A 27,720-nucleotide genomic window follows, 5' to 3' on the forward strand; every position below is an offset into this window, starting at 1 on the left:
TCCAAATAATAAATTAAAAACGGATTATTTCCTTCTGCTACTTTCAAAGTTGTCACACTGAGCAGAAGTGAGTGAGGAAGTCCCACTCCTCAGGCCACAGTTCAGGGCCATGCTTCTCCGCCTTTAACCCAGACTCATCTCCCCTCTGCCAGGAACACCGTCTAACCAAGGCACAGGGAGCAGGCGACCTCAGTGCTACTCACCACACCCCGCCCCCCCCACCAGGCCATCACATCTGAAAGTTTCCAAAAAACTTTCCAGTATCGACTGTCCAAATCGTGAACAGGAGTTTGTGTGTTAATAGGAAGAATTTCTCTTTTTAAAGTAATCTACATAAATTTGTACCGAGGTTCAAGTTTTACCTTTCAGTCTGTAACGAATTAACTGAGTCTTTTCTAAAGCATGAAAGGAAAGAGATAAAAAGTCAAAACAGAAGCAGAGAACACAACAAACAAATGCTGTTCTTAATCTAAGAGAAAATAAAAACACCTGATAATCTGGAGATCTAATGAAAACAGCAAATTAAATTTTGAAAGGAACATGACTTCATAAGAACTAATTCTATTTTGAAGATTACAAATTTGTTTATAAAATAATTGCAATGTTTAAAGAAGCATCACACAGGAATTCTTAAATGTCTTTATGCTGTTCGATGCACACAACTACAATATATGAGGGTCTTTAAACCTAAAAGCTCACCATATTTTCACATATAGCTGAGATTAGCAAACTTCACAATGATCATTTCTGATTAAAAACTGAAGAAATTTTATTTCATTTGCAGTGAGTAAACAGAAACAAACAAACAAAAAAGGCCAGCATACCTAATCTAGGAGGAAATGAAGTGAAAGGAGCCATGATAAGTTCCACATGAGTTAAATTCACGAGGAAATATTCTTCTAGTTCTGGTATATCGTCCTGCAAAAATTCACCCATTAAATTCTCTACAATTATGCTCTCAAAGTAATTACCTCTTACAAGCTGCTTTTTGAAATTATCTTTTAAATATGTATATTTAAATGGTATACAGAAAACATAAAAATCCAAACACAGAGTAGAAAAGATTTAAGTCAGGGAAAAAAACATGCCTTTGCAATGATTTTTTTGGATTTAACACCAAAAACAAAAGCAAAGTGGAACTATATCAAACTGAAAAGCTTCCACATAGCAGAAGAAAACATCAGCAAAACAAAAGGCAACCGATCAAATGGAAGAAAATATTTGCAAATCACAAAGATCCAAAATATATTTTAACAGTCGTATAAGTCAATAGCAAAACAACAAATAATCGGATTTAAAATGCAGAGGAATGGAATAGAAATTTTTCCAAGGAGGATATACAAATGGCCAACCTGTGCATGAAAATGCGCTCAATGTCACTAACCATCATAGAAATGCAAGTCAGAACCACAATGAGACATCACTTCACACCTGTTAGAATGGCTATTATCAAAAAGCTATCAGTGTTGGTGAGAATGTGGAGAAAGGGGACCCCTTACACTGTTGGTGAGAGTGTACACTGGTGCAGTCACTGTGCAAAACAACATGAAGGCTCCTGAGAAACTTACAAATAGAACCACCAGCAATCATACACCTGGTATTTATCCAAAGGAAATGAAAATAGAATAATGATGAGGTATACGCACTCCCATATTCATTACAGCATTATTCACAGTGGCCAAGTTACAGAAACAGCCTAAGTGTCCATCAACAGATGAAGGGGTGAGATGTCGTATGTAAGATGGAACATTATTCAGCCACAAGAAAGAAGGAAATCATTCGTTTTGATAACAAAGATGGATCTTGAAGGCATTACGCTAAGTGAAATAAGCCAAAGTTCTATCATACTGTATGGCAGAACTTATATGTGGAATATAAAAAAAAAGAGTCATACTCATTAAACAGAGAATAGAAAACCAGTTGTCAGGGGCTAGGTGGGGAAGTTGGGGGTGGGGATAGGGAAGGAATTGGTAAAAGAGTACAAACTCAGCTAAGGATGACTAAGATCTCAGGATCTAAAGTAAAACACGGTGATTCCAGCTGAAAACACCTTACTGTGTAACTGAAATTTGCTGGTAGAGTAGAACGTGTGTGTTCACACACACACAAAAAGATAAACACATGAGGTGATGGAGGTGTTAACTAGATATGCAGAATCCTTTCACATGTAAATATAAATCAAATCAACACAATATATGCTTTAACTACCTTCCAATTTTATACACTTTTCAAGACTTTACATAAGTTTACCATGCAGTATGGGTTAACTGTACTTCAATAAAGCTGAAATTTTTTTAAAAAAAACGTAAAACTATTAAACTTTTATACCTGATTATACGTTATTATGTTGAACCACATGAAATCATTTTATATTGATTTCAGTTTTTCCCTGGACTAATATGAAAACCAATTATATAACTATACAAGCTTAATATTATTTGAAATATAATAAGAGGAAAAGATTTTAAACTGCTTTCACATCCAATTAAGAGTGAAGAACAGAATAACGCGGTGGGAAAAACACAGGTTTTGTAGTCAAAGAGACCTAATACAGCATTTCTGTAATTTCAGGTGAGTTGTTAAAACTTTCAGGCCTCAATTCTGTCATCCTTTTTTTTTTGGCCACACCGGGTGTTCGTTACTGCACGTGGGCTTTCTCTAGCTGCGGTGAGCAGCGGCCACCCTCTAGTTGCCGTGCACAGGCTTCTCATTGCAGAGGCTTCTCTTGCTGCAGAGCACAGGTTTAGGGCTGGCGGGCTTCAGCAGCAGCGGCTCCTGGGCTCTAGAGCACAGACTCAGCCATTGTAGTGCACAGGTTTAGTTGTCCTGCAGCACATGGGATCTTCCTGGAGCAGGGATCGAACCCGTGTCCCCTGCATCAGCATGCAGATGGACCACCAGGGAAATCCAATTCCAATTTATAATGAAGGAAAAATCAGCTACTTTGGGGACTTCCCTGGTGGCTCAGATGGTAAAGCATCTGCCTACAATGCAGGAGACCCAGGTTCAATCCCTGGGTCAGGATGATGCCCTGGAGAAGGAAATGGCAACCCACTCAAGTACTCTTGCCTGGAAAATCCCATGGATAGAGGAGCGTAGTAGGCTACAATGGGGTCGCAAAGAGTTGGACAGGACTGAGCGACTTCACTTTCCCTTTCTTTTTTGGGGGATATTGATTAAAAATATGTAAAACTGGTTAAACATAATGCATAGCAGATGCTTAACCACTGAACCATTAGGGGAAGTCCAATTCCAATTTATAATGAGGGAAATAACAGCTACTTTGGGGATATTGATTAAAAATATGTAAAACTGGTTATACATAATGTATATGGAGTACCTGGCCCTAGAGCGAGTCCCTACAGAGTGATAAATACTAGTGATGGTTAATTTTCACACAATACTATGATTAATGACTAACAAGGCAGGTGCTCAAAACAGGAGGACTAGCAAAACCACATCATCAGCAACTAGACAGACAGCAATATCTACACAGAAATGCAGTGTATATATATATATGAATACATAATATCAGTATATATATCTCTCTCTTCATTTTATTTAATGGAGATATGTTGCCACATGAAAAATTAAGAAAATACAAGTCACTGGCTCTGTCTTCTATAATACACAGACCAATGAATTACAAAATCAGCGATGTACAGGGACTGTCTCCCATCTACCCTCACTGTACCCCGTCCCCACAGAACAACTCTCCTCAGTCTGTATAGACTGTATATATCCCCCTGGCCTGGTTTATTTCTGCACATACAGACTTGTGGTCTTTTAATCTTGTGTTAATAATCTAAGAACAGAAAGGGCTACAAAGACCTAGGGAGAAACAAAGGAAACTTTGAAATTCTGTGTTCATAGAACAAGACTCTGTAAACTAGACCTCTGAAAGGCGACTTTCTGCTTTAAAAACTAACATATCTGAGGAATAATTTATTTTTATTGTTACATTAACAGATACTATATTTGAAAGAAGATCACCTTAAAGTTTCATTAAATCCTGTGTCGTATGTCACAGACTGAAATAATGTTACCTTTCATCTTACAGCTTTAGAATTCTCAAATTACTGTATTAGGTCACAGTGTCACAGTAATGAACAAAACAAGAATTACCGACTTCAGATGGTAGATGGTTTAGTACTTATAATTTTGTAAATGTAAAAAGCTTCTGAGAAAATAAGAATTTTTAAGAAACAGAACCCCCAAAATACACAGTAATTGAAAATTCATTTTCTAAGGCAATATTCACTCTCTCCTTCCTCCACCCTCTGCCTCACAGTCATCTCCTACCCTCTCCATAGGTATTATTTTCATAAACCTCTTGGAAGTGAATTTAGGTAGTTGAAACACCAGGTCCCAAAGCAGCACAAGATTCTGCAATGTGAAAAATCATTTAAAACACAATTTCAGTCACCAATGATTACTTTAAGCTTGACCATAATCACATCTTATACCATCAGCCTCTGGTGAGTTTCCTGCTATCTCTAATTTAACCAGTCTTAACAACTAAGACCTGACCTACATGGCTTCACTGCTCCAATGAATCCTTCAGAGTAATCAGAATGCTCCTCTGGAATCTCTCAGGCCAATGCCATCTTAAAGGGGACTTCTCTAAAGAAATTTTCTTTATCAAAAGTTGTTTCTATAATAAAATACACAACAACAGATGACCCTGTCTAGACAAGAACAGAATCCCTGTGTGGTTAAAAAAAGAAATCACAGAAAGAAATAAGCTGATTTAAAGGCACCAGAGCATTTAATCGATTTCTTCTTGTTACCTGGCTATTCACGTTTAGTGCAGCAACAGCAAAATAAGTGTTTTACCTCAAGGATAGTAATGTCGATGGCTCCTGCTGTTTCCCCTTCTTCTAAAATCAGAAAGCCAACGACTGGGACAAAGTCCACATCTGGCTCAGCGAGGTTTCCTTCTGTTTGGTTCTTTCGGCTCAACATTCCAGGAACTGTGGCATACGTAACATTAACTGCTCCTAAGTGGATTGGATGGGAAAAGATTTTATAATTAAAATTTTTTTAAAAAATAGGAGGTTCAAGACGGAGGGGACAAAGGTATACCAAAGGTATACCTATGGCCAAAGGTATACCTATGGCCAGTTCATGTTGATGAATGACAGAAACCAACACAATATTGTAAAGCAAACATCCTTCAATTAAAAATAAATAAATTTTTAAAAATAACACTACGAGCTTTTTGACTTTTGTAAAAGCACCTCAGTAGCTACACTGTTGGCCCCCAATTCTTCACCCCTTCCTATGTTTCTGGCCTTTACCATGTAATGGCTCAGTGATACTGCGCTGTGGGCAAGGCAGACCGCCCCGCCTCTAGACTTTGGGTTGACTGTGTGACTTATTTTGGCTGCTAGCGCAAAGACAAAGTGACTGTGTGCTAGTTCTGAGCCTAGACCTGATGGAGTCTGCATGTTTTTGCTCGCCCTCAGTGCCTCTACCGGTGGCAGGAGAAGAATGAGAGGCATACTGGAACAGAGTCACCCTGGGCCAAGCCCAGCTGTTAGTGGACCCATAGCCCACCCGCTATCATATGCTGTATGACTGTATATTGTACAGCATCTTGTGACACTAGATAGTACAATATTCATTTTTTTCCCCATTCATGGTTTATTTTAGCAATGACTTTCATCCACCCTAGTAGAATACTTAAAAAGCACCTGCCTGGAAATTCCATTCATTCTAGAGTAACACAAACCTAGAGATCCGAATTCTCTGTTGATGAAAAGCTTAACTGTTGTGTTAGCCTCCTGCAGCAAAACAAATCTTGATGAAAGAGCAAAATTTAACACTCCGTGTGGTTCATCACTGGCTTCTACGGTCAGAACAGCTGCGTATCCTTGAGCGTCGAGCAGAGCGGCGCCTGCTGGTGATACTCCTAAGAAAGTCAGGGACCACAAGAAATCGAAGGGTGATTTGGCATTAACTGCTAAACACTTAAAATATAATCTCACCCTCTGAAACACAGTAAAGTAAGAGAAAGTGGTTACTGTTACTTCTCTAACAGAAGCTACCTTTTACCTCTCTTCTTCTTAGGCAGTAAATCCTGATTCTTTCTTGCTTGACCAGTTATTGTTATTAGTTGCTGTACTGGTCATCTGAATTACAGAAAGTGATCAGAAACTGAGGAAAATACCCAGATTACTTACACAAATTACTAAATCTAATTTATCCCATATAACTGATCCAGAATCCAAACTGGGAGATGGTGATGGACAGGGAGGCCGACGTGCTGCGGTTCATGGGGTTGCAAAGAGTCTGACACAACTGAGCGACTAAACTGAACTGAGTATAAAATTAATTTCACCAAATTCTACCTTTGGAGATGTATTTTATTCCATAGGAAATACTTAGCAAAAATTCTAGAGTTTTTAACTGAATCTATAAGTATTTTCATGCTGAGCTGATTTGTTTGGATCTAAACTGTTACAGGGCAGATGATATTTAAAGTAACATTTTTTAAATTGGTATCCACCTAATCGTTAAATATTGCTGCTGCTGCTGTTGCTGCTGCTAAGTCGCTTCAGTCATGTCCGACTCTGTGCGACCCCACAGACGGCAGCCCACCAGGCTCTCCCGTCCCTGGGATTCTCCAGGCAAGAACACTGGAGTGGGTTGCCATTTCCTTCTCCAATGCATGAAAGTGAAAAATTAAAGTGAAATCGCTCAGTCGTGTCCGACTCTTAGTGACCCCATGGACTGCAGCCTACCAGGGTCCTCCATCCATGGGATTTTCCAGGCAAGAGTACTGGAGTGGGGTGCCATTGCCTTCTCCGATCGTTAAATATAGATAGCAACTATTATTTTTTCTGAAAATAACATACCAGAAAAATAACAATAAAATTCTGCATTACCTTGTGTCCTGACATCATACAGAATGACCTGGTATACTTCTTTCTCCTCAGGAATATTGTCATCCAACAAATGCACAGATATTGTTTTATTCAATGATCCCTGTATCAAACACAAAGAAATTCATCCCTCTACTGTCACTGAGCACAAACTATCTTCTACTTTTACTGTCTTTATAAACCGTGCACCCAAACATAGCTTCACGTACACTGTTCTGTGGCTTAAAAATAAATTATATATTAAAAAGGAAAACATGACTCCTAGGAAAACAGGCTTAAAGTAGATAGAGAACAAACGAGAAGATTTTGAGTGCTGAGTTAATGTATGTAGATCTTATCTAATAAGCAATGTAGCACTACTAAAAATTCCAGACAATGCAACTGTCCGGAGAGATTTCTATGGCAGTGGTGAATGGGAATAACTGGAGTATGGAAAACAAGACCAGTGTTTTAGGGAAACCAGTTAACAGAAGTCAAATGTAATCAAGTAATCAAGGGAGAAGGTTATAAAGGTTTGGCTTATGTTTAGGCAGTGGAAATGAAGAGAAAAAGAATTAAACATGTCAGCAAACGAGAATTCCTATCAAGTGAGGGTGGAAAAGAGAAGATGAAGAGTAACAGTGAAGTAGCACTAACTTAGTACCCAAGAGCTGCTTTTACATAGCTATCTTTCACCAATCATCTTCTTTCCAAATATCAGAAAGAATACCTAAATGCAAGCTCAAAAACACTGTGTGAACAAGAGATAAAAAGACATTTGTTTCTAGGGCTATATTAGCTGTTTCATAGCAGTGAAACATTTAAGTTCCAAGGGCAATTAACGTTCCAAGAGAGTGAGGAGTAAGCAAAGAGGGACGAGAGTGCTCATCATCTGCAGAATGACACAGCTGCCACCAACACTGGGCGGGCAGGAGGCCGAGAGGGCTTGCCCCAGATACGAAGCCAGCGTTTTCTGTTTGCTTAAAGGAGATCTAGTCATGCAAGCACATGTACAAAAACAAACCCCCTCCTGAAGTCTTAGAAATCCTTTGAGTTCCTAAGGAAGTAGCTCCCTCATCAATCTCTGTTAATCCTTCTATTATATCATCAGAATTTTCCCATTTTCCTCACAAAACACAGTTTCCTCCAAGAAGTTTAGTGCAGTTTTTCTTGGTGCTATTACCTCAGGAAAGAAGAGTTGACCAGTAGAGTTAGCAAAATTGAATTCTAGGTTTTGCCCAATAATTTTCCAGTTAACAGTAACATTTCCTCGACCAGGGGGTGTTCTTATCACATGGAACTGTAAGATTTCTCCTGCAAGTCAAATGTACAAATTGATGAATGTTTAATGTAAAATGAACTTATTCATTTGAAGTCAACAAAACCCAAATCCCACACATGCAACTGCTACAACGCCTTTTCTAAGAACATTACAAACCTGGTCTGTTTGCAATTTTCTAGAAGCTTTATACATGCTTAGTGCTTGTTAACACATTACTGCTGATTCCACTTCTAAATACTTCCATTTAGTAGAACTTCAGGAAGTTTAATGTGTAAAAGTTAAAAAGCACATGCTAAAATGGAAAACACAAACTTTTTATACACTCCAAAACATGCACCAGAACAGAAATGTTCTGAAAATTTAATAATTAAGTCCTCATGGTCAAAACTCGCAATAATACAAGTAAATTCTTTCTTCACTTCTCAAAAGGACACAAATTCCTTACACTGGTATGCAATGTGATTTTACACAATGCATGCATAAAAATGCTTGCAAATACCTGAAAATCACATTTCTTTAAATTGTAACTTACATATACCATCAATGATTTTGTTTTATAAAAAGAAATACAAAGGAAAAGTGTCAAATCTGTATATCAACCTCTGTAACTTCACCAAAGTTACAGTTATCCTTCCTGGATAATTGAGGCATTTTAGATACTTTCCATTCCTGGCTTTTATCCTCATGTAATACTTTATAAAACTTAAGAAAATCAAAACAGACTTCTCTTCTAAATTACTTAAAGTGAAAAGTAAGCTCCTATGGAAACTGGTGATGGCTTGCTGAAAATATGCTGCATTCAAAATTTTGATGATGATGAACACATTATACTAAGCATAGTACTAAAATATAATAATAATTTTAAAAAGATAAGTGAATTAATGTTTAAAAAGTTTTAAAAGAACACATCCTTATTCAAATTTTATAGCACAGACATATAGTTGAAATCTATGCATATACATTTAAAAAATCACTTTTATTTAGTTATCTAAACAAGTTAAATACTTCTGACCTTTTTTAAAGGAGAATAGCAATAAAAATATGAACAGCTTTTCCAAATATATTTTAACTACCACAGCTTTTTTACTCTTGAAAATAAAAAAATTAAATAATTACTTCTAACAGGTTTCTTAAAATATCATAAATTAATTTAGAGATTATCTTAATTTCAATTTGTTGTTGTTCAGTCGCTAAGTCGTGTCTGACTCTTTGCAACCCCATGAACTGCAGCACACCAGGCTTCTCTGTCCATCACTATCTCCCTGAGTTTCCTCAAACTCATGTCCATTGAGTCAGTGATGCCATCCAACCATCTCATCCTCTGTCACCCCTTTCTCCTCTTACCCTCAATTTTTTAATTACTAATAAACAAAAATTTTTCATACTAAATTTGAGCACACATAACTTTAATGCAATAAATTATTTGGGGACAGCAGAAAATATAAGACAGCAAAAACATCAGATAGACTTCTAAATAAAATTTCCCAAACTATTCAATATTTAATGTATACATTTTAAAATGTTTCAATATGAAAAAAATTTTTAATTGTATCATGTTAGGAGGCTATGACTTGGATTTTTTCGAAACAGAAAGGAAACACTATTAGAATGTCCAAAGGTTAGGATATAACTGAAGGAATGGGTACAGTCAGCAATAATTGCCATACCATCCAAAACATTTATACTTGTATAACTCAAAGGAATAAAACACAGACACTGTCATGAAACCCTAGAGTAGCTCTTTTGTATACCATGCAGAATTCCACAAGGGTTTATTATTGAAAGCCATGGAGAGACCTTTGGAGTTATGAAGCTGTTTCACCTACAGTGTTGTCTGATGACACAAATAAAAAGTTATATAGAGTCATGGATTTCAAGGAAACATAGTAATATTTAAAAATGAAAATTATGTAAGTTTGAAAAACTACTAAAGATGTAATAAAAATACAAATGGCAAAAAAAATGTAGATCAATGAAAACCCATGTTGAAGGGGAACCTGTACATTTCATAATAAAAAATTACAGTTGTAAGATGGTACATAGAGATTTGGGAATAAATACATCATTAAAAGTGAAACTAAAAATGAAATGCTAAGAAGATGTAAAATCTCCTCTGAACTTATTACATGTGAAAATACTCAGTCTAATACCAATTTTAAGACCACTTTTGAAAATTTAACGATACCACGCAAGTAACTTGCAAGAAAATATGACAAGAAACACAATTTGAAGCACAACACACACTCATAAAAGGTAAATCAAACATTCCTTAAACACATAATTGTATAAAGCTACTGAAAATCATATCAATAGTATGAATGATGTGAAGATTTTCTATTAATCAAAAAACTCTGCCTCTTTAAGGAAGACTGCTAAGAATTAGGTCCATTTGAAATGCTTCCTAGGAAAAGTTAGCGGAAAGCTACCTTCTACCTAGAGAAGGAGTCAAAGAATATAGGAAAAGGAAAAAATTAGAAATAGGTGCTCAGTTTTCTAAATATAAGGGAAGGACAGAAGATAAGGCCTAGAGAGGGAAAGTCAAATTTTCAGATAACAAATGTCTCGACGCACTGCTTCTAGTTTTTTCCCAAGATGAAGCCCTAGGGAGGGCCCTCCCCTACGGAAAAGTCTAACTCCTGGAAAATCATCTTGATATGAAGTCGAGAGTCTAGCAAAAGTCAGTGATACATTTTAACTCTAAGCACATGATCTATCATATGCACCCTTGGCCTAGCCTAACACAAATGAGAATTAGGCATAAAATTTGTTTTAATAACCCAGAGTGTTTCATCTACTTGTTGCAAAACAAATCAGGATTCTTCTCACAAAGATAAACATCATCTACAATGTGTATAACAATAATGGAAAACTGAAATATGGGAAACATGTTTTAATAGATTCATGTATACATGGTACACAGGTACCATCCAGATTGACTGTGCTCTACAATAGAAGATGATTTAAAACAACTACAGAAATACAAATAGTACGAAACACATACTGTCAATAAGAACAGTTAAGATAGAAAGTTGAATGCTTCTAATATAGCAGTTTGATAAATATTTTTTACGGAATCACATCTCTTGTTCAAATATTTGCCTACAAAAGATATATGCTGTCTCTAAGAAAAGGAAATATTTTAAATCTATTGAACATGACATAATGATTCTGATGCTGCAGAGCTGTGTGAAGTGAACCATCTAACACAGATTTATAAAGAGTGCATTTATACACAGCATGCGATAAAAACCTACTCTCCCATATTTCTCAATTCTGCCCATTACATTTGAAAGAAAGTAATATTTACCACTGGGCATCTATCCAATTGCCTTAGGACAAAAATGTAGAAGTAGGACTTTACAGAATTCAATATATTGTTAAACACCAGGGCAATTCCTCCCCATGAACTGAAAATGTATCCTAAAGCCAGAAGTTCAGCACAGTCCACATTTTAAAACTAATCACATAAATGAAAGTCCAACACTAGGTCAAAAGCAATGTTAACACTGCCCAAAGCACACATGGCATTTTTATAATTTCATTTCCTTAGCAGTTATCTTTGAAGAATCACCCTGAAGTTTTCATTTTTGTAAACTTCTGTGTGATATATATTTCTCTATGCAATTTTGCAGTAACATAAAGAATACACACACAAAATGCTGAATTCTTGAGGCTGAACATAATGCTTTTGAAAAAAAAGAAAATTAACTTAGACTCTAAGAAAAGGTTCAGGAGGAAAGGGAAAGAAAAGTAAACTAAAAAACAATAGAAATGTCTTTCATTTTTTATTTGGAAAATGTAAAAAGTCTAGGGAGTACTAATAAATGAAAGCAATTCATCTTTCTGCTTCCTGTACCAAACTCATGCTCACAAGTTGATATGATAAAGCGGCTATTTAACCAATAACACACGTGGACCATGTGTTTTAAGAATCAATCATTTTTCCTGTTTGCATCCTCCTGCAGATATTTTGCTGCTGGAAACTGCAGAGACCACAATCTGGCTTTCAGGCTAAGTTCAGTCAGGTGAAAGAGAACACGGGAGTCAGAACGTGCAGTTTCTCCAAGACGACTAGGAGCTCAGCAGAGAGCCTAAGTTTCTTCAGAGCCCCCAACCTACCACTACCGCCACCATCCAGATTTCCTTAAGATGAATGTTATGACACTAGCTCCTTCACAGTTCGAATCCCCTTAAAGTGATCCAGGACATCCAAATACTTTTGTACTCCTAGAAAAAAAATCCCATCATATTGCTGAAAACCCCATTCCAGTACTCTTGCCTAGAAAATCCCATGGATGGAGGAGCCTGGTGGGCTGCAGTCCATGGGGTTGCTAGAGTCAGACACGACTGAGCAACTTCACTTTCACTTTTCACTTTCATACATTGGAGAAGGAAATGGCAACCCACTCCAGTGTTCTTGCCTGGAGAATCCCAGGGATGGCGGAGCCTGGTGGGCTGCCATCTATGGGGTCGCACAGAGTCGGACACGACTGAAGCGACTTAGCAGTAGCAGCAGCAACAGAGCAGCTTTTAAGTCCTCTAGTAAATCTAATACTTTCTGGTTACTGAATTTATACCCTCCATGAAACTAACACTTTTATCCTCTTCTTCTACATTACCTTCTTCTCTGTATTTCTTCAACAAAATAAAAACAAGTCCAAAATACTCTATGTTTTACTATCTACAATGTAAAAAGTCTAGCGAGTACTAACTAATGAATGCAATCCATCGTCCTACTTCCTGTACCAAACTCATGCTCACAGATTGATATGATAAAGCAGATTTATTATATCTACTTTATCGTATCAGATATGATACGATAATCATATCAGCTTTCTCCAGTTTTTCTCCTTTCCTTGCTCTCAGAGCCAATAAGCTGAATATCCCCTAAGGCAGTGCTTCTCACCCCTAAAGCAGTGAAAGACAAGGGGTTTTTGTTTTGTTTTCCTTGATCTATCATAGACTGACACTTTTGTAAAACAGAAAAAAAATGAGTAGGTAAGTTAAATGTCAAAAGGACACACATACAAAGTATAAGCCCAAAGATATCACTTTTGGATTTCACAGCAAAATGAGATTATAAAAGTCTCTAGAAAAGATTATTTCAATTTTTGAATTTATCTTGTCACAAACCAGAAGCAACAAACACTCTGTGTGAAGACATCAACTTGAGGATCAGACTTTGAGGGGCTAACTGCCCCCAGGGTGTCTACATCCTGTCTTTTATCCTCAGTAATTTGCTGTCCATCCCAAGTTCTCCTCTAAAATTCCTCTGCCGTTACTACTGCTTCCTATAGTCCATTTGGGAATCTAATCTCACTGGTTGCCCAGGTTAGTACGGCACAGACACAAGGCTTACTTTCTTCTGATAACTAATGAGAACACACTCTTATCTTGGTCTCTTCCCACTCCGCTGGCAGAGCGTTCTCTCCCCTCTCTCCTTTGCCTTTTGCCTTTCCTGGACCCTCACCTGGTATTTCACACAGCTCCATCCTTGACAATTTGCCTTTCTTCCTCCGATCACCATAATCTTAGTAATTTTCCTGATTCCAACTATTATCTCTAAAAATCCAATTCGTCTAACTCGAGATACTCGAGTCAGCTTCTCTCACCCATTTCCTCCTCTCACATGGACACTGTTACTCAAATTCATTATTCTTTCAACTCAAATATTTACCTGACATTCCTGCATAGCCAAGTTCTGCAGTAGACATAAGTTCAAGCAAAACAAAGCTTCTTCTCCCAAGGTGCCCTACAGCACACGCTCTGGATTCAGACAGCACTAGGTTTAAGCCCCACCATGAATAACTACGTGCTGGGTAGTCCCTCAAACATTCAGTTTCCTTGTCTGAAAACCTGATGTATATCATCATACCCACTTCATAGCCCTGTTGTTGAAATTAAGCAAAATAATGGATGTAAAATGTCTGGCAGGCAGAAAACACTCAATAAATGTTATTGTTGTTGTCATTATTATTAAGATTAACTTATCCTGCGGTGACGTTTTACTCATATTATACTACAAATAATTTTTTGAGAGTTGATGATCTGTCTTTAGACTGGATTTACAGCAATTCGTTAGTCACTTTTACTCACTGTTGCTATGACAATATGAGATTCTAAACCATTAATAAGAGGGAAGAGTGTTGGAAAATGTCTCAGATATTTGCATTAAGTTGAATAAACTTGCAAGTTGGGAATATGCTAAGGTAAAACATGATGCACACTAAAATGCCCTCAGTTTCCAGCACAGCCGCAACACTAGCTATAGGATTCTGTCCAGTCTCTTAATTTGTGTGTCAGTTTTCTCATCGTAAAAACCAAAGTCCAAATGCATGATCTATATCCTTTTCATTTCTTAAATCTTTGAGATACGATTATTTTTAAACATAAATTATAGTGAAACACAATCTATAAATACCAGTTTTATCTCAAACAGAATTATTCAAAGATAAAAACATTGTCCTGATGCTTTACACAAACAAAAAGCAGCCTATAAACATAAACCCTATATTGATGTAAACCCTAAATGAGGTAAAATATTAAGTTTCAAAGAAATTACTGTTTTTTATGGGAAAAGGGGATACTTTATAAATTTTCTAATTTGGCACTTAGTTCATAAATATACTGCCATACAAATATAAAATCCAGGCTAAAATAGTCACTGATTAGAAACTACTATTTGTTTGGAACAGTCAATATTTCACCATTTAATATCAACATTTAATCCTTAGCATACATATGCTATGCACTAAAACTAGGCTAAGCACTTCGCATTTAGAGCTAATTTAATCCTCACACAGAAACCAATGAAGGAAATAGTATTTCCCGTAATTTAACAGATGAGAAAGCTGAGCATCCCAGGTTTGACCAACTTCCTTAAAATCACACTAGTGGGGAGTGGCAAGCTAGAACACAATACCAATCTGTGAGGCTCCTGAATCGAGTTAAACAGATCGAGTTATACAGCCCTCTCCCAAATAAGCTCCACATATATTAACAGACCCAGCTGTACAAAATAATGAAAGAATTTGTAAAAATGGGAAACTTTAAAAGACAAGACAAAAAATTACCTCCATGGAAAAGAGAGTGAATGTGCTCAGCAATAAAAAGAACCCACCTTCAGGACCTATGACAGATCTGGAAGTGGTTTGAAAGCCAACAACGCCCGCCACGTTGTCATTGGCCAGAATGTTCACTCTGACGGTGTCGGAACTGGGCAAAATTCTACTTCCACCTTCCGTGTACACCAAACTAACCACAATGATTTCATCATCCTCTGGCTCAGAGTCATCCAAAATGGTCAAAACGGCAACCTTTTTGGTTTCACCTGTGAAGAATTAATGGGATAAAACCTAAGTAAGAAAATCATCAACAGAGAATTCACAAAGGCCAAAAATAACTTCCTTCAAAAACTGGTAAGTTAAAATGTGTGGGTGCTTGGTTGCTCAGTCATGTCGGACTTTCTGCAACCTCACAGACTGCAGCTTGCCAAACTCCTTCCTCTGTTCATGGCATTTCCCAGGCAAGAATACTGGAGTGGGTTGCCAATTTCTCCTCCAAGGACTCTTCCCCACCCAGGGATTGAACCTGTGTCTCCTGCATTGGCAGGTGGATTCTTTACCATCGTGCCACCTGGGAAGTTCTTTAAGTAAAAATACATGAGTGAATTATAACAGTTCAATATTTTGAGCAACATTAGTGTCACTGTAAGCAAATGTACTGCAGCCATGAAATTATAAGATGCTTGCTCCTTGGAAGAAAAGTTATGACCAACCTAGACAGCATATTAAAAAGCAGAGACATTACTTTGCCAACAAAGGTCCCTCTTGTCAAAGCTATGGTTTTCCCAGCATTCATGTATGGATGTGAGAATTGGACTATAAAGAAAGCTGAGCACCGAAGAATTGATGCTTTCGAACTGTGGTGTTGGAGAAGACTCTTGAGAGTCTCTTGGACAGCAAGGAGATCCAACCAGTCAAACCTAAAGGAAATCAGTCCTGAATATTCATTGGAAGGACTTCAGCATAAGTCCTTCCAATGAATATTCAGGACTGATGCTGAAGCTGAAACTCCGATACTTTGGCCACTTGATGCAAAATTTGGAAAAGAAGAAGTAAAACTCTCACTATTTGCAGATGACATGATCCTCTACATAGAAAACTCTAAAGACTCCACTAGAAAATTACTAGAACTAATCAATGACTATAGTAAAGTTGCAGGATATAAAATCAACACACAGAAATCCCTTGCATTCCTATAGACTAATAATGAGAAAACAGAAAGAGAAATTAAGGAAACAATTCCATTCACCATTGCAACGGAAAGAATAAAATACTTAGGAATATATCTACCTAAAGAAACTAAAGACCTACATATAGAAAACTATAAAACACTGGTGAAAGAAATCAGAGGACACGAATAGATGGAGAAATATACCATGTTCATGGATTGGAAGAATCAATATAGTGAAAATGAGTATACTACCCAAAGCAATTTATAGATTCAATGCAATCCCTATCAAGCTACCAACAGTATTCTTCACAGAGCTAGAACAAATAACTTCACAATTTGTATGGAAATACAAAAAACCTCAAATAGCCAAAGCGATCTTGAGAAAGAAGAATGGAACTGGAGGAATCAACCTACCTGACTTCAGGCTCTACTACAAAGCCACAGTTATCAAGACAGTATGGTACTGGCACAAAGACAGAAATATAGATCAATGGAACAAAATAGAAAGCCCAGAGATAAATCCATGCACATATGGACACCTTATCTTTGACAAAGGAGGCAAGAATATACAATGGATTAAAGACAATCTCTTTAACAAGTGGTGCTGGGAAATCTGGTCAACCACTTGTAAAAGAATGAAACTAGAACACTTTCTAACACCATACACAAAAATAAACTCAAAATGGATTAAAGATCTCAACGTAAGACCAGAAACTATAAAACTCCTAGAGGAGAACATAGGCAAAACAGTCTCCGACATACATCACAGCAGGATCCTCTATGACCCACCTCCCAGAATATTGGAAATAAAAACAAAAATAAACAAATGGGACCTAATTAACCTTAAAAGCTTCTGCACATCAAAGGAAACTATTAGCAAGGTGAAAAGACAGCCTTCAGAATGGGAGAAAATAATAGCAAATGAAGCAACTGACAAACAACTTCTCAAAAATATACAAGCAACTCCTACAGCTCAACTCCAGAAAAATAAATGACCCAATCAAAAAATGGGCCAAAGAACTAAATAGACATTTCTCCAAAGAAGACATACACACGGCTAACAAACACATGAAAAGATGCTCAACATCACTCATTATCAGAGAAATGCAAATCAAAACCACTATGAGGTACCATTTCACACCAGTAAGAATGGCTGCGATCCAAAAGTCTACAAATAATAAATGCTGGAGAGGATGTGGAGAAAAGGGAACCCTCTTACACTGTTGGTGGGAATGCAAACTAGTACAGCCACTATGGAGAACAGTGTGGAGATTCCTTAAAAAACTGGAAATAGAACTGCCTTATGATCCAGCAATCCCACTGCTGGGCATACACACTGAGGAAACCAGAAGGGAAAGAGACACGTATACCCCAATGTTCATCGCAGCACTGTTTATAATAGCCAGGACATGGAAGCAACCTAGATGTCCATCAGCAGATGAATGGATAAGAAAGCTATGGTACATATACACAATGGAGTATTACTCAGCCATTAAAAAGAAAACATTTGAATCAGTTCTAATCAGGTGGATGAAACTGGAGCCTATTATACAAAGTGAAGTAAGCCAGAAGGAAAAACACCAATACAGTATAATAACGCATATATATGGAATTTAGAAAGATGGTAACAATAACCCTGTGTACGAGACAGCAAAAGAGACACTGATGTATAGAACAGTCTTATGGACTCTATGGGAGAGGGAGAGGGTGGGAAGATTTGGGAGAATGGCATTGAAACATGTAAAATATCATGTATGAAACGAGATGCCAGTCCAGGTTCGATGCACGATACTGGATGCTTGGGGCTAGTGTACTGGGACGACCCAGAGGGATGGTATGGGGAGGGAGGAGGGAGGAGGGTTCAGGATGGGGAACACATGTATACCTGTGGTGGATTCATTTTGATATTTAGCAAAACTAATACAATTATGTAAAGTTTAAAAATAAAATAAAATTTAAAAAAAATAAAGAACTGACTCATTGGAAAAGACCCTGATGCTGGGAAAGATTGCAAGCTGGGGGAGAAGGGGACGACAGAGGATGAGATGGTTGGATGGCATCACCGACTCAATGGACATGAGTTTGAGTAAGCTCATGGTAAGTAAGTTGGTGTTGGACAGGGAAGCCTGGAGTGCTGCAGTCCATGGGGTCGCAAAGAGTCAGACACAACTGAGCGACTGAACTGGTATGTTAGCCTGTATATCCTTTTCACTTATAAAGCACTGTAAAATTTCATTAACATGGACAGACTGTGGAAAGGAAATTTTGAATTTGGAAAGTTAAAGGGTAGAATTATTTCAAGGAATCCTGGTTTTATTCCTGGTGTCTAGCCTAGAACCGTGACCTAGCTAGGGGAAGAGACTCTGAAGCAACTACTGTTTAGATATAGTTCCTTCCAGAAAGATGGATCTCATTCTCATCCTGGTGTTACTGTGAATGATTTGCAGATAACCAGCCCAAAACTTCCCTGAAAGACCAAGGACACTTAGGGAATAGTGGTCAAAATGAGATTCTGAGGCAAAGAAGCCACCTAAATGGGATAAGTCTTAGGGGAGCCAGATGAGATGACAACATCAAATACTAGTTCTCAGGATGTGGACAATAAGGGAAGGAGGCAGAAGAGGACCTCAAAGCAATGTGTGACAGCAACAGGGCCAAGAATTTACTCTGTGATTTAGTCTAGGACCCCACTTGTAGACAGACCACTGAACACCCCCAAACCCAACACTGATTCTGCTGTTCAGCCTACAGTGGTCCCCATCTAATTCACTGTTTTGAAAGAGGCTGAAAGGGTGAGAAAAAGCAGGACAAAGGAAAAAGCAGGTGTGAATCCATGTTCTCTGTTTCATGACGCTGGCGTGCAAGTGCACACGTGTGCTCAGGCATGTCCGACTCTTCGCGGTCCCATGGACTGTAGCCCACCAGGCGCCTCTGTCCATGGAATTTTCCAGGCAAGAATACTGGAATGGGTTGCCATTTCCTACTCTGGGGGATCTTCCCAACCCAGGGATTGAACCTGCATCTCTCTGTCTCCTGCACTGGCAGGCAGATTCCTTACCACTTCCCACTTACCTGGGAATCCCCATGACCCTGTATGTTTTATCAATTCAGTGTTAAGACTGCTTCAAGAGAATATATATTATCTGAGAATACAGGTCAACTACAAAATATAGTCCATTTTGCATGATGCTAAAGTTACAACTCCAGGTTAATACTAACTGTTGTAATGGTACTACATTACATGATAAATTCTTCATAGTTACCAAAGCCACTAAAACAGCTAATCTTAAATTTTCATCTCCATTCCCTCCTCAAATTTTCATTACTTTCCTTGAAATAGGGGAAAATGTTACCAATTGCTGACCTATGCACATACATACCTCCCACATCAAGTGTATCAGTATTCCATTGTTCCCAAAATCAATTACTAGGAAATAACCATTATAGAGGGCTTCCCTGATGGCTCAGCAGGTAATGAATCCATCTACAATGTAGGAGACACAGGTTCGATTCCTGGGTCAGGAAGATATTCCCTGGAGAAGGAAATGGCAACCCACTCCAGTATCCCTGCCTGGAAAATCCCATAGAGAGAGGAGCCTGGCAAGCTACAGCCCACAGGGCTGCAGAGAGTAAGACACGACTGAGTGACTAAGCACAAGCCCAACCATTATAGACAAGTTTTAAACTATCTTAAAAAATTACTCTAAAATGTAATGCTTATTAGATGTTTCAAAAGTATAATCTATATGCATCATAACCCCTAATTACTGTTTCCAAAAAAAGTATATGCATTAAAGGATAAAATATGCAATGAATTGCTCTAAGATACGAAATTGCGAATAACATTTACTTCCTTCATTTTATTGTATAACTTGAAGCTTTTATGAGTATAATTATTTTCAATCAGAAAAAAACCTATGTTAAAAAGCCATATGGAATTTATAAGTGCCCAAATCATGAGTTAAATAATGATTTCAGTAAAGATATCTTTCTTTCATCCAAAGAAAACTATTTTAAATATATGAACGTTCAAAATTTTCAAATACTTGGTGATTCAATCAACCCTGGAAAAGAATTGGTAAATCTGCACTAATCCTAATTATTTTCCAAGTTCTCTATAATTTCACTGTTCATGAAAATTTTAAATAGTGATCCCATTCAAGTCTAGGACCAGTATTACAAGCTCATCTCTCACTAGGTCACTACACTTAATATAACATGAATAAAGTCACCCAGTGAAGTGAAAGTCGCTCAGCCGTGTGACTCTCTGTGATCCCATGGACTGTAGCCTGCCAGGCTCCTCTGTCCATGGAATGCTCCAGGCCAGAATACTGGAGTGGAGTGGGATCAAACCCAGGTCTCCTGCTTGCAGGCGGATTCTTTACCATCCGAGCAACCAGGGAAGCCCAAGTTTATACTATTTATGCTGTTGCTGTTGTTTAGTTGCTAAGTCATATCCAACTCTTTGTGACCCCATGAACTATAGCACACCAGTTCACCCTGTCCATGGGATTTCCCAGGCAAGAATACAGGAGTGGGTTGCCATTTCCTTCTCCAGGGAATCTTCCCAACCCAGGAACCAAACCTGTGTCTCCTGCATTGGCAGGCAGATTCTTTACCACTGAGCCACTAGGGAAGCCCTTATACTATTTATACTTGTTATTTTCTTTGGAGGTTTAGCCTGATTTGTCCGTGCATATGAAAAAGCTTCCCATTTCTTGACTATCAATACTTTTTACTCACATGTTTAATTGTGGATACATGGCTCATTCTTATAACTTCCTTTACAAAATTAAAACTGGCTTTAGATATGCTTCTACATTTCCTTAAAGGCTCTGCTATCACACATAAAAGGGATAAAATCCTCACATTCCCTCTTCTCTTTTTATTCAACTAAAAAGATAACACGCGTAGGGCCCCATCAGCCCTCTATATGTCAGGTCAACCATTAACAAGCCAACTATGACTTTTTTCATTCACTTTTACATATTAGCAAGAATGTACATAGTAAGAATATATATGAACACTATCCTAAAAATGGACTATAATGACTTTCCCAGGGGGAACTGAAATCCATTGAGAACCATCACTCACCTTCAGCAAAAGTCAGAATGTCTCCAGCACCTATAAAATCTAAACCTTCAGTAGCTGTTCCACCAACGACACGCCATTCGACTGTCACCTGACCTAAGCTGCCCCCTGTCCTGTGGATCACCATCTCCACTGTGCTTTGAGGCTGCTCCTGAACTTCGACATATAAGCCATCTTCGGAGGTGTTGGGACTAATACTGTAGATCACAAACACTCCAAAGGCATCACCATTTAATGCTATGACAACTGTAGAAGTGTTTGGCTGTCCTATGGTTGGCTGGTTTTTAAAACTGGCCGTGATGTTCATGAGATGAACTTCGAGGAGAGAAATCAGGAAACTCTCATCCATCTCTGGGAAATCATCGGGAAGAATGGAAACGGTGAGATTTGCGAATTCATCGCCTTCCAGCATGATGGCCCACTGCCCCGTCACAGGCTCATAGTCACTGCCGGCCACAGCCTGACCGCTAAAAAGAGATGCTACTCTGGTCACGTTTTTCTTGTAGGTCCAGAAGTCGGAGTTGTTAGCGGTTGGGCTGGTCCATGAAGTCATCCAAAAACACTGGGGGCCTTCAGAAGCACTGAGAAAGGAAAACGCTGAGCACGCGTGTTCTTTGAGGCACAAAGTGGCACACGTATCCTGAGGCTCCCCCATCGCAGAGACATTCACCCAAGTTCTCCAGAGTGGGTCAGGCAGCCCTTGAATTGGCGATTCATAGTAGGACAGTAAGTCTTGACCCTCCTCAACTGCAAGAGCCACTACGTCAATATCAGAAGTGCCGTAGAACAACAACAGCCGACCAAAGTGCCCTCCGCTAAAACGTGGAGTGACAAGAGACAGGTTAGGCATTCAAAGCAATCTGTGCATTACACGCAGAGGCGAGAACGCTGACTGTGGCTTCCACTTTTTTTAAGTGGATAAGGTACTAGCACAGACACAACCGTGCTCCTTAATTAGCTTTCTATGTCTCACTGAGTTTTCTCATGTAAGGAAACCTGGTTCATTTTCATTCAGGCAATACTTATTTTTAACCCAGCTATGAAAATATCTTGCAAGATACGCAAATCGTATCCACTCCAGAATTTTTGAGCAGAGTTAGAAAATGAGTCTTCACTACTAACTTTCACTGAAACTAACAATGAATGATACCGACATGGGTACGTTTCCAAGAAATGTAAATGTTAATTACTTGCCACAAGGTTGCAAGACCACCTATTTTTCTATTTCTGAAGGAGCTCAGTGAACGGTATGCTGCTGCTAAGTCACTTCAGTCGTGTCCGACTCTGTGTGACCCCATAGACGGCAGCCCACCAGGCTCCCCCGTCCCTGGGATTCTCCAGGCAAGAACACTGGAGTGGGTTGCCATTTCCTTCTCCAATGCAAGAAAGTGAAAAGTGAAAGTGAAGTCGCTCAGTAGTGTCTGACTCTTAGCGACCCCATGGACTGCAGCTTACTAGGCTCCTCCATCCATGGGATTTTCCAAGCAAGAGTACTGGAGTGGGGTGCCATTGCCTTCTCCAAGTGAATGGTACGCTGCCTCACAAAAGAAAGGCAGGAGAAGATAAGAACCTGAAAATCAACTACTTCATATGGCATCTGATCCTCAATTTAGAAACCAGTTGTTTTAAGTTCTAATTCAAACAAATCACCAATTAAAGCAATAAATGTCTGGGATTAGAAAGCCAAATGATGTATAACCATTTCACTAATAAAAGGTATGGAAAAATAATGAGTACTTAATAGTGATATGCATAATTTAATTAACAGATTATAATAACCTGTAAAATATTTTACGTTATGTAAAAACTACCATAGTTAAATTGTTGGATTGTGCAAGAGATCCTTTTCCACCACCCCACAAGTCCCAAGCAGCCATCCCATATACCTTCTCCTGACAGTTATGTTAGCACAGGAACTTCTCTCCAGGGGCTCTTGAACACGAGAAACCGACTGAACAAAGGCTACTGTACCATAAGGATTATCATTGGCAGGAATAATAATATTTGCCACTCGATCTAACCCAATAGTACCTCCACCAGAGGCATCAGTTAGTTGCACTTGGATAACCTAAAAATACAGTGAAAACTTCCTTAACAGAATCCCGGTTCTGAAATTAGAATAAACATGATGCAAGAAAAAAAAATTCAAAGATATCCATACAAGAACACAATATAGTGTAACACGAATGAACATAAAGAAACTCCTCCACTACATTTACAAACCCAACATGTAACAGAACAATCCTTCACCAACTTTAACACTAGAGCATGACTGCATGTAAGAAATACAGGCTGTTTAAGTTCCTTAATATTCTGTTATACAACCGTGTGAATCAATTTTAAGATGCCTCTTTATGTTTACCACTTCAATAATATACTTGTAATCCCTATACACTTTTTTATGAAGGGAGAATATTGCATATGTGTTTTATGAATAGTTCATTTATTATGCTTTATTTCCCACATTCTCATAAGGGGAAATTCTCTGATAAAATTTGAAACAAAAATATATCATGATGTCACCTAAATTTAGAGGAAAGGAAAGAGAAATGTTTTATATGTATTAACTAATAACTAATATTTAAGAAGTGAGTAATGACACAATTAGCACTCAACTGAAATTTTATGGACCTCTCTTCTATAAAAATTTGACACTATTAAAGAATAAATGCTGTTAAATCTAATTTTATGAGCTCCAGGTTTTAATAATACTTGAATTTCATAAAATAAAATTATCTTCAGCCAATATGTCAGTGATGAATCAACTTCCCCACTGAGACGCTATCTTTATTTGCCACTGCACTTCTTTATCATGAAAAATAAATATCAGGCAAGTAAATCTCACATGGAATTTGTCACAGAGTAAATCCTAAAGAATAAATGAATGTGAAGAAAAATCAAAATCCACATATAATTAAGATTGATTGGCTCACACTCAAGCCAAGAGAGATTATGAATACAAACAAATTTTTATGTGAAACTATATAGCAAACTTTCTGCCAGATTATATATTTTTAATCACTTAACCAAAATGTAGAAAAATATAATTGTACAAAAAAAATCTTATACTAGTAAACTAGTATGTGAACAAGTATGAGACCTATTTCTAAAACATTCTTGTTTTTGTTTTCTATAAGGATCACTTTCCAAAGTGATCACTACCAAATTGTGAACATTCTCACAGAAATAATTTATCGGACACCTCTATAAATGTCACAACAACAGGCATCTGTTCTAATTACTATAAGACAAGATACGGTTTACAGTGTCATTCTAGACGAGCCATTCCTCTCACCTCTTCAATCTCCGGAACGTCGTCAGCCAGGACCTCTAACAACAAGGTTTGAATGGTTTCCCCAGGGGCAAAGGTCACATTACCTGAGACAACTCGCAGGTCGCCAGTAGCAAGCTGTCCATTAATAGTGGCAACCCACTGAACAGTAACATTGCCGAGTGTCCCAGAATTTCGAATTATTGGCAGGTTTACCTTCACTGAGTTAAACTCAGGTTCCTCTACAATAAGTTTAGTAATCTGAAAACCTAAAGGGCAAAGCAGAGATAATTTCAAATACAAAGTAAAACTAAGTCAACATAGAGCAAACCAACTGCCACCCTACAGCCAATAATTCCCCCCCACCCCTGAGCAATCTAAGAGGCTAAACTCCACAAAATCAGAGAAACATGCTATGATACAAATTGCTCAGGCCTGCCTGACAAATTTTCCAAATTATTTTTCATTACGATAGAACCAGAAATCATAAACTCAGATGCCCACAGAGGTCAGACATGTATCAGTCATGAGTGAAGTGGGTCCTATGACTTCTGGGGTGAATGGCATGGTACAAGCCTGGCGGCTGGTATTTTGCTTTGAAGACTGATGCTATGCAAAAAGGGGGGCTTGATGTCACCATACTTTTTTTTACTATAAAGAAAGCTCAGAAATTCAGATTTTTGTACAAATTTCTATAAATCAGTTCTTTTAACAATTGGTCTAAGATTCACAAAATACATCCAGGAGCCAGATTTGACCTAAAAGCCTAAAAGTGTATATGATCTCTAGGTTTATGCTAAGAGGTTGATTTCTAACCACAGGTGGTGAACATACATAGATGTCCATATATATCAGTAATAGCAGGTTTAAAGGAAACAAGATTAAATCAATTTTGAGGTTCTAAAAATAAATGTATGAATCTATACAAATAAGTAAGAGACTCGGACTAGTCTCATTACCGAATAATCCATAGGGATCATCAGAGGCCTCAATAATAATGATCGCCTCTGTTAACGCCCCGAGCTTCGCCCCTCCTGTTGTTTCATTCAGCAGCTGCACAAGAAAAGATTCTTCCAGCTCAGGGTAGATGTCATTAATGATATATATTGGCACAGCTTTACTGGTTTCCCCTTCTAGTAAGACCACGTCCGATGAAGCTATACTATAATCTTCACCTACAAAGACAAAAAGAAAAATGCTAAAACTTCTTCTAGGACATGATAATAAACTCCCTATATACTAGGGAAATACTATGGTGTATCACAATTTATGGGCATACTTCGCAAGACGTTTCTGAGGACAGGGATTGCATTTATTTTAAACAGAAGACTTCATCCCTCTTGCAAGAATAAAATGGGTTTGATACAACACAATAAGGAAAAACCATCCTGGCTATTCAAGCTCATGCCTTCATTTTTAGAAATACATATCCATAGTGTTCTACGTGCCATATACACATATGGATGCCACAAATACACACAGACATATAGATATGGACAGGCACATGAACGTAAAGAATCATTCACTACCACGAGATGGCCCCTTATTTACAAAAATAAACAAATATGTAGGGTACGTTCAAAACGAACAAAACAAGAATTCTCATCTCACCGGGGAGACCAATTACACTGCTGCCCAGAGACGGGTATGTCAATATCATCAATCTTACAGCTGGAAAACAAAAATGTTTCTACAGAGTTGGATTAAAAGCTGCTAATGTATACCCCTCTATGGCACCCCACTCCAGTACTCTTGCCTGGAAAATCCCATGGATGGAGGAGCCTGGTGGGCTGCAGTCCATGGGGTCGCTAAGAGTCAGACACTACTGAACGACTTCACTTTCACTTTTCACTTTCATGCATTAGAGAAGGAAATGGCAACCCACTCCAGTGTTCTTGCCTGGAGAATCCCAGTGATGGGGGAGCCTGGTGGGCTGCCACCTATGGGGTCGCACAGAGTCGGACACGACTGAAGCGACTTAGCAGCATTCATGTATGACCTAAATCAAATTCCTTACGATTATACCATGGAAGTGACAAATAGATTCTAAGGGATTAGATCTGATAGACAGAGTGCCTGAAGAACTACGGACAGAGGTTCAACATATTATACAGGAAATGATGGCCAAATCCCAAAGAAAAAGAAATGCAAGAAGCCAAAGTGGTTGTCTGAGGAGGCTTTTCAAACAGCTGAGAAAAGAAAAGAAGTGAAAGGCAAGGGAGAAAGGAAAAGATACACCCAACTGAATGTAGAGTTCCAGAGAATAGCAAGGAGAGATAGGAAGATCATCTTTAAAAAAACACTGCAAAGAAGTAGAGGAAAACAATAAAATGGGAAAGACTATAGATCTCTTCAAGAAAACTGGAGAGGAGGGAGGAGGGAGGAGGGTTCAGGATGGGGAACACATGTATACCTGTGGCGGATTCATTTTGATAGATGGCAAAACCAATACAATATTGTAAAGTTAAAAAATAAAATAAAATAAAAAGAAATTAGATAAATAAAATAAAGCATTCATGAACTCTTAAAAAAAAAAAAAGAAAACTGGAGATATCAAGGGAACATTTCATGCAAGGGTGGACACAATAAAGGACTGAAACAGTAAGGACCGAACAGAACCAAATGAGATTAGGAAGAGGTGGTAATAATACAAAAAAGAAGTATAGAAGAAAGGTCTTAATGACCTGGATAAGCAGGATGGTGTGGTCAATCACCTACAGCTGGATATCCTGGAGTGTGAAGTCAAGAGGGCCTTAGTAAGAATCACTATGAACAAAGCTAGTGGATGTGACAGAATTCCAGCTGAGCTATTTCAAATCCTAAAAGATGATGCTGTGAAAGTGCTATACTGAATATGGAAGCAAATTTAGAAAACAGCAGTGGTCACAGGAATGGAAAAGATCTAGTTTTCATTCCAAATCAAAAAAGAGCAAAGCAAAAGAATGTTCAGACTACCATACAACTGCCCTCATTTC

At 38.1% G+C, this 27,720-nt stretch overlaps 1 protein-coding gene across 4 annotated transcripts in view; it reads right to left on the reverse strand.

The window, feature by feature from the left end:
• Window positions 1-27,720, reverse strand: part of ADGRV1 (adhesion G protein-coupled receptor V1) — a 541,641-nt gene that overhangs the window by 401,469 nt on the left and 112,452 nt on the right. For all 4 annotated transcript variants that reach the window (XM_027545616.1, XM_027545615.1, XM_027545617.1 and 1 more), the window contains 10 exons: window positions 25,705-25,920; window positions 24,770-25,014; window positions 23,361-23,542; window positions 21,478-22,289; window positions 15,269-15,478; window positions 8,050-8,180; window positions 6,891-6,990; window positions 5,735-5,914; window positions 4,837-5,000; window positions 825-918 (listed from right to left, as the gene is read on the reverse strand). In XM_027545616.1, coding sequence (XP_027401417.1) covers window positions 825-918; window positions 4,837-5,000; window positions 5,735-5,914; window positions 6,891-6,990; window positions 8,050-8,180; window positions 15,269-15,478; window positions 21,478-22,289; window positions 23,361-23,542; window positions 24,770-25,014; window positions 25,705-25,920 — 2,334 coding nt within the window. The remainder of the gene's footprint in view (window positions 1-824; window positions 919-4,836; window positions 5,001-5,734; window positions 5,915-6,890; window positions 6,991-8,049; window positions 8,181-15,268; window positions 15,479-21,477; window positions 22,290-23,360; window positions 23,543-24,769; window positions 25,015-25,704; window positions 25,921-27,720) is intronic.

The sequence above is a fragment of the Bos indicus x Bos taurus genome, chromosome 7, assembly GCF_003369695.1.
Source record: "Bos indicus x Bos taurus breed Angus x Brahman F1 hybrid chromosome 7, Bos_hybrid_MaternalHap_v2.0, whole genome shotgun sequence".
Lineage (NCBI taxonomy): Eukaryota > Metazoa > Chordata > Mammalia > Artiodactyla > Bovidae > Bos > Bos indicus x Bos taurus.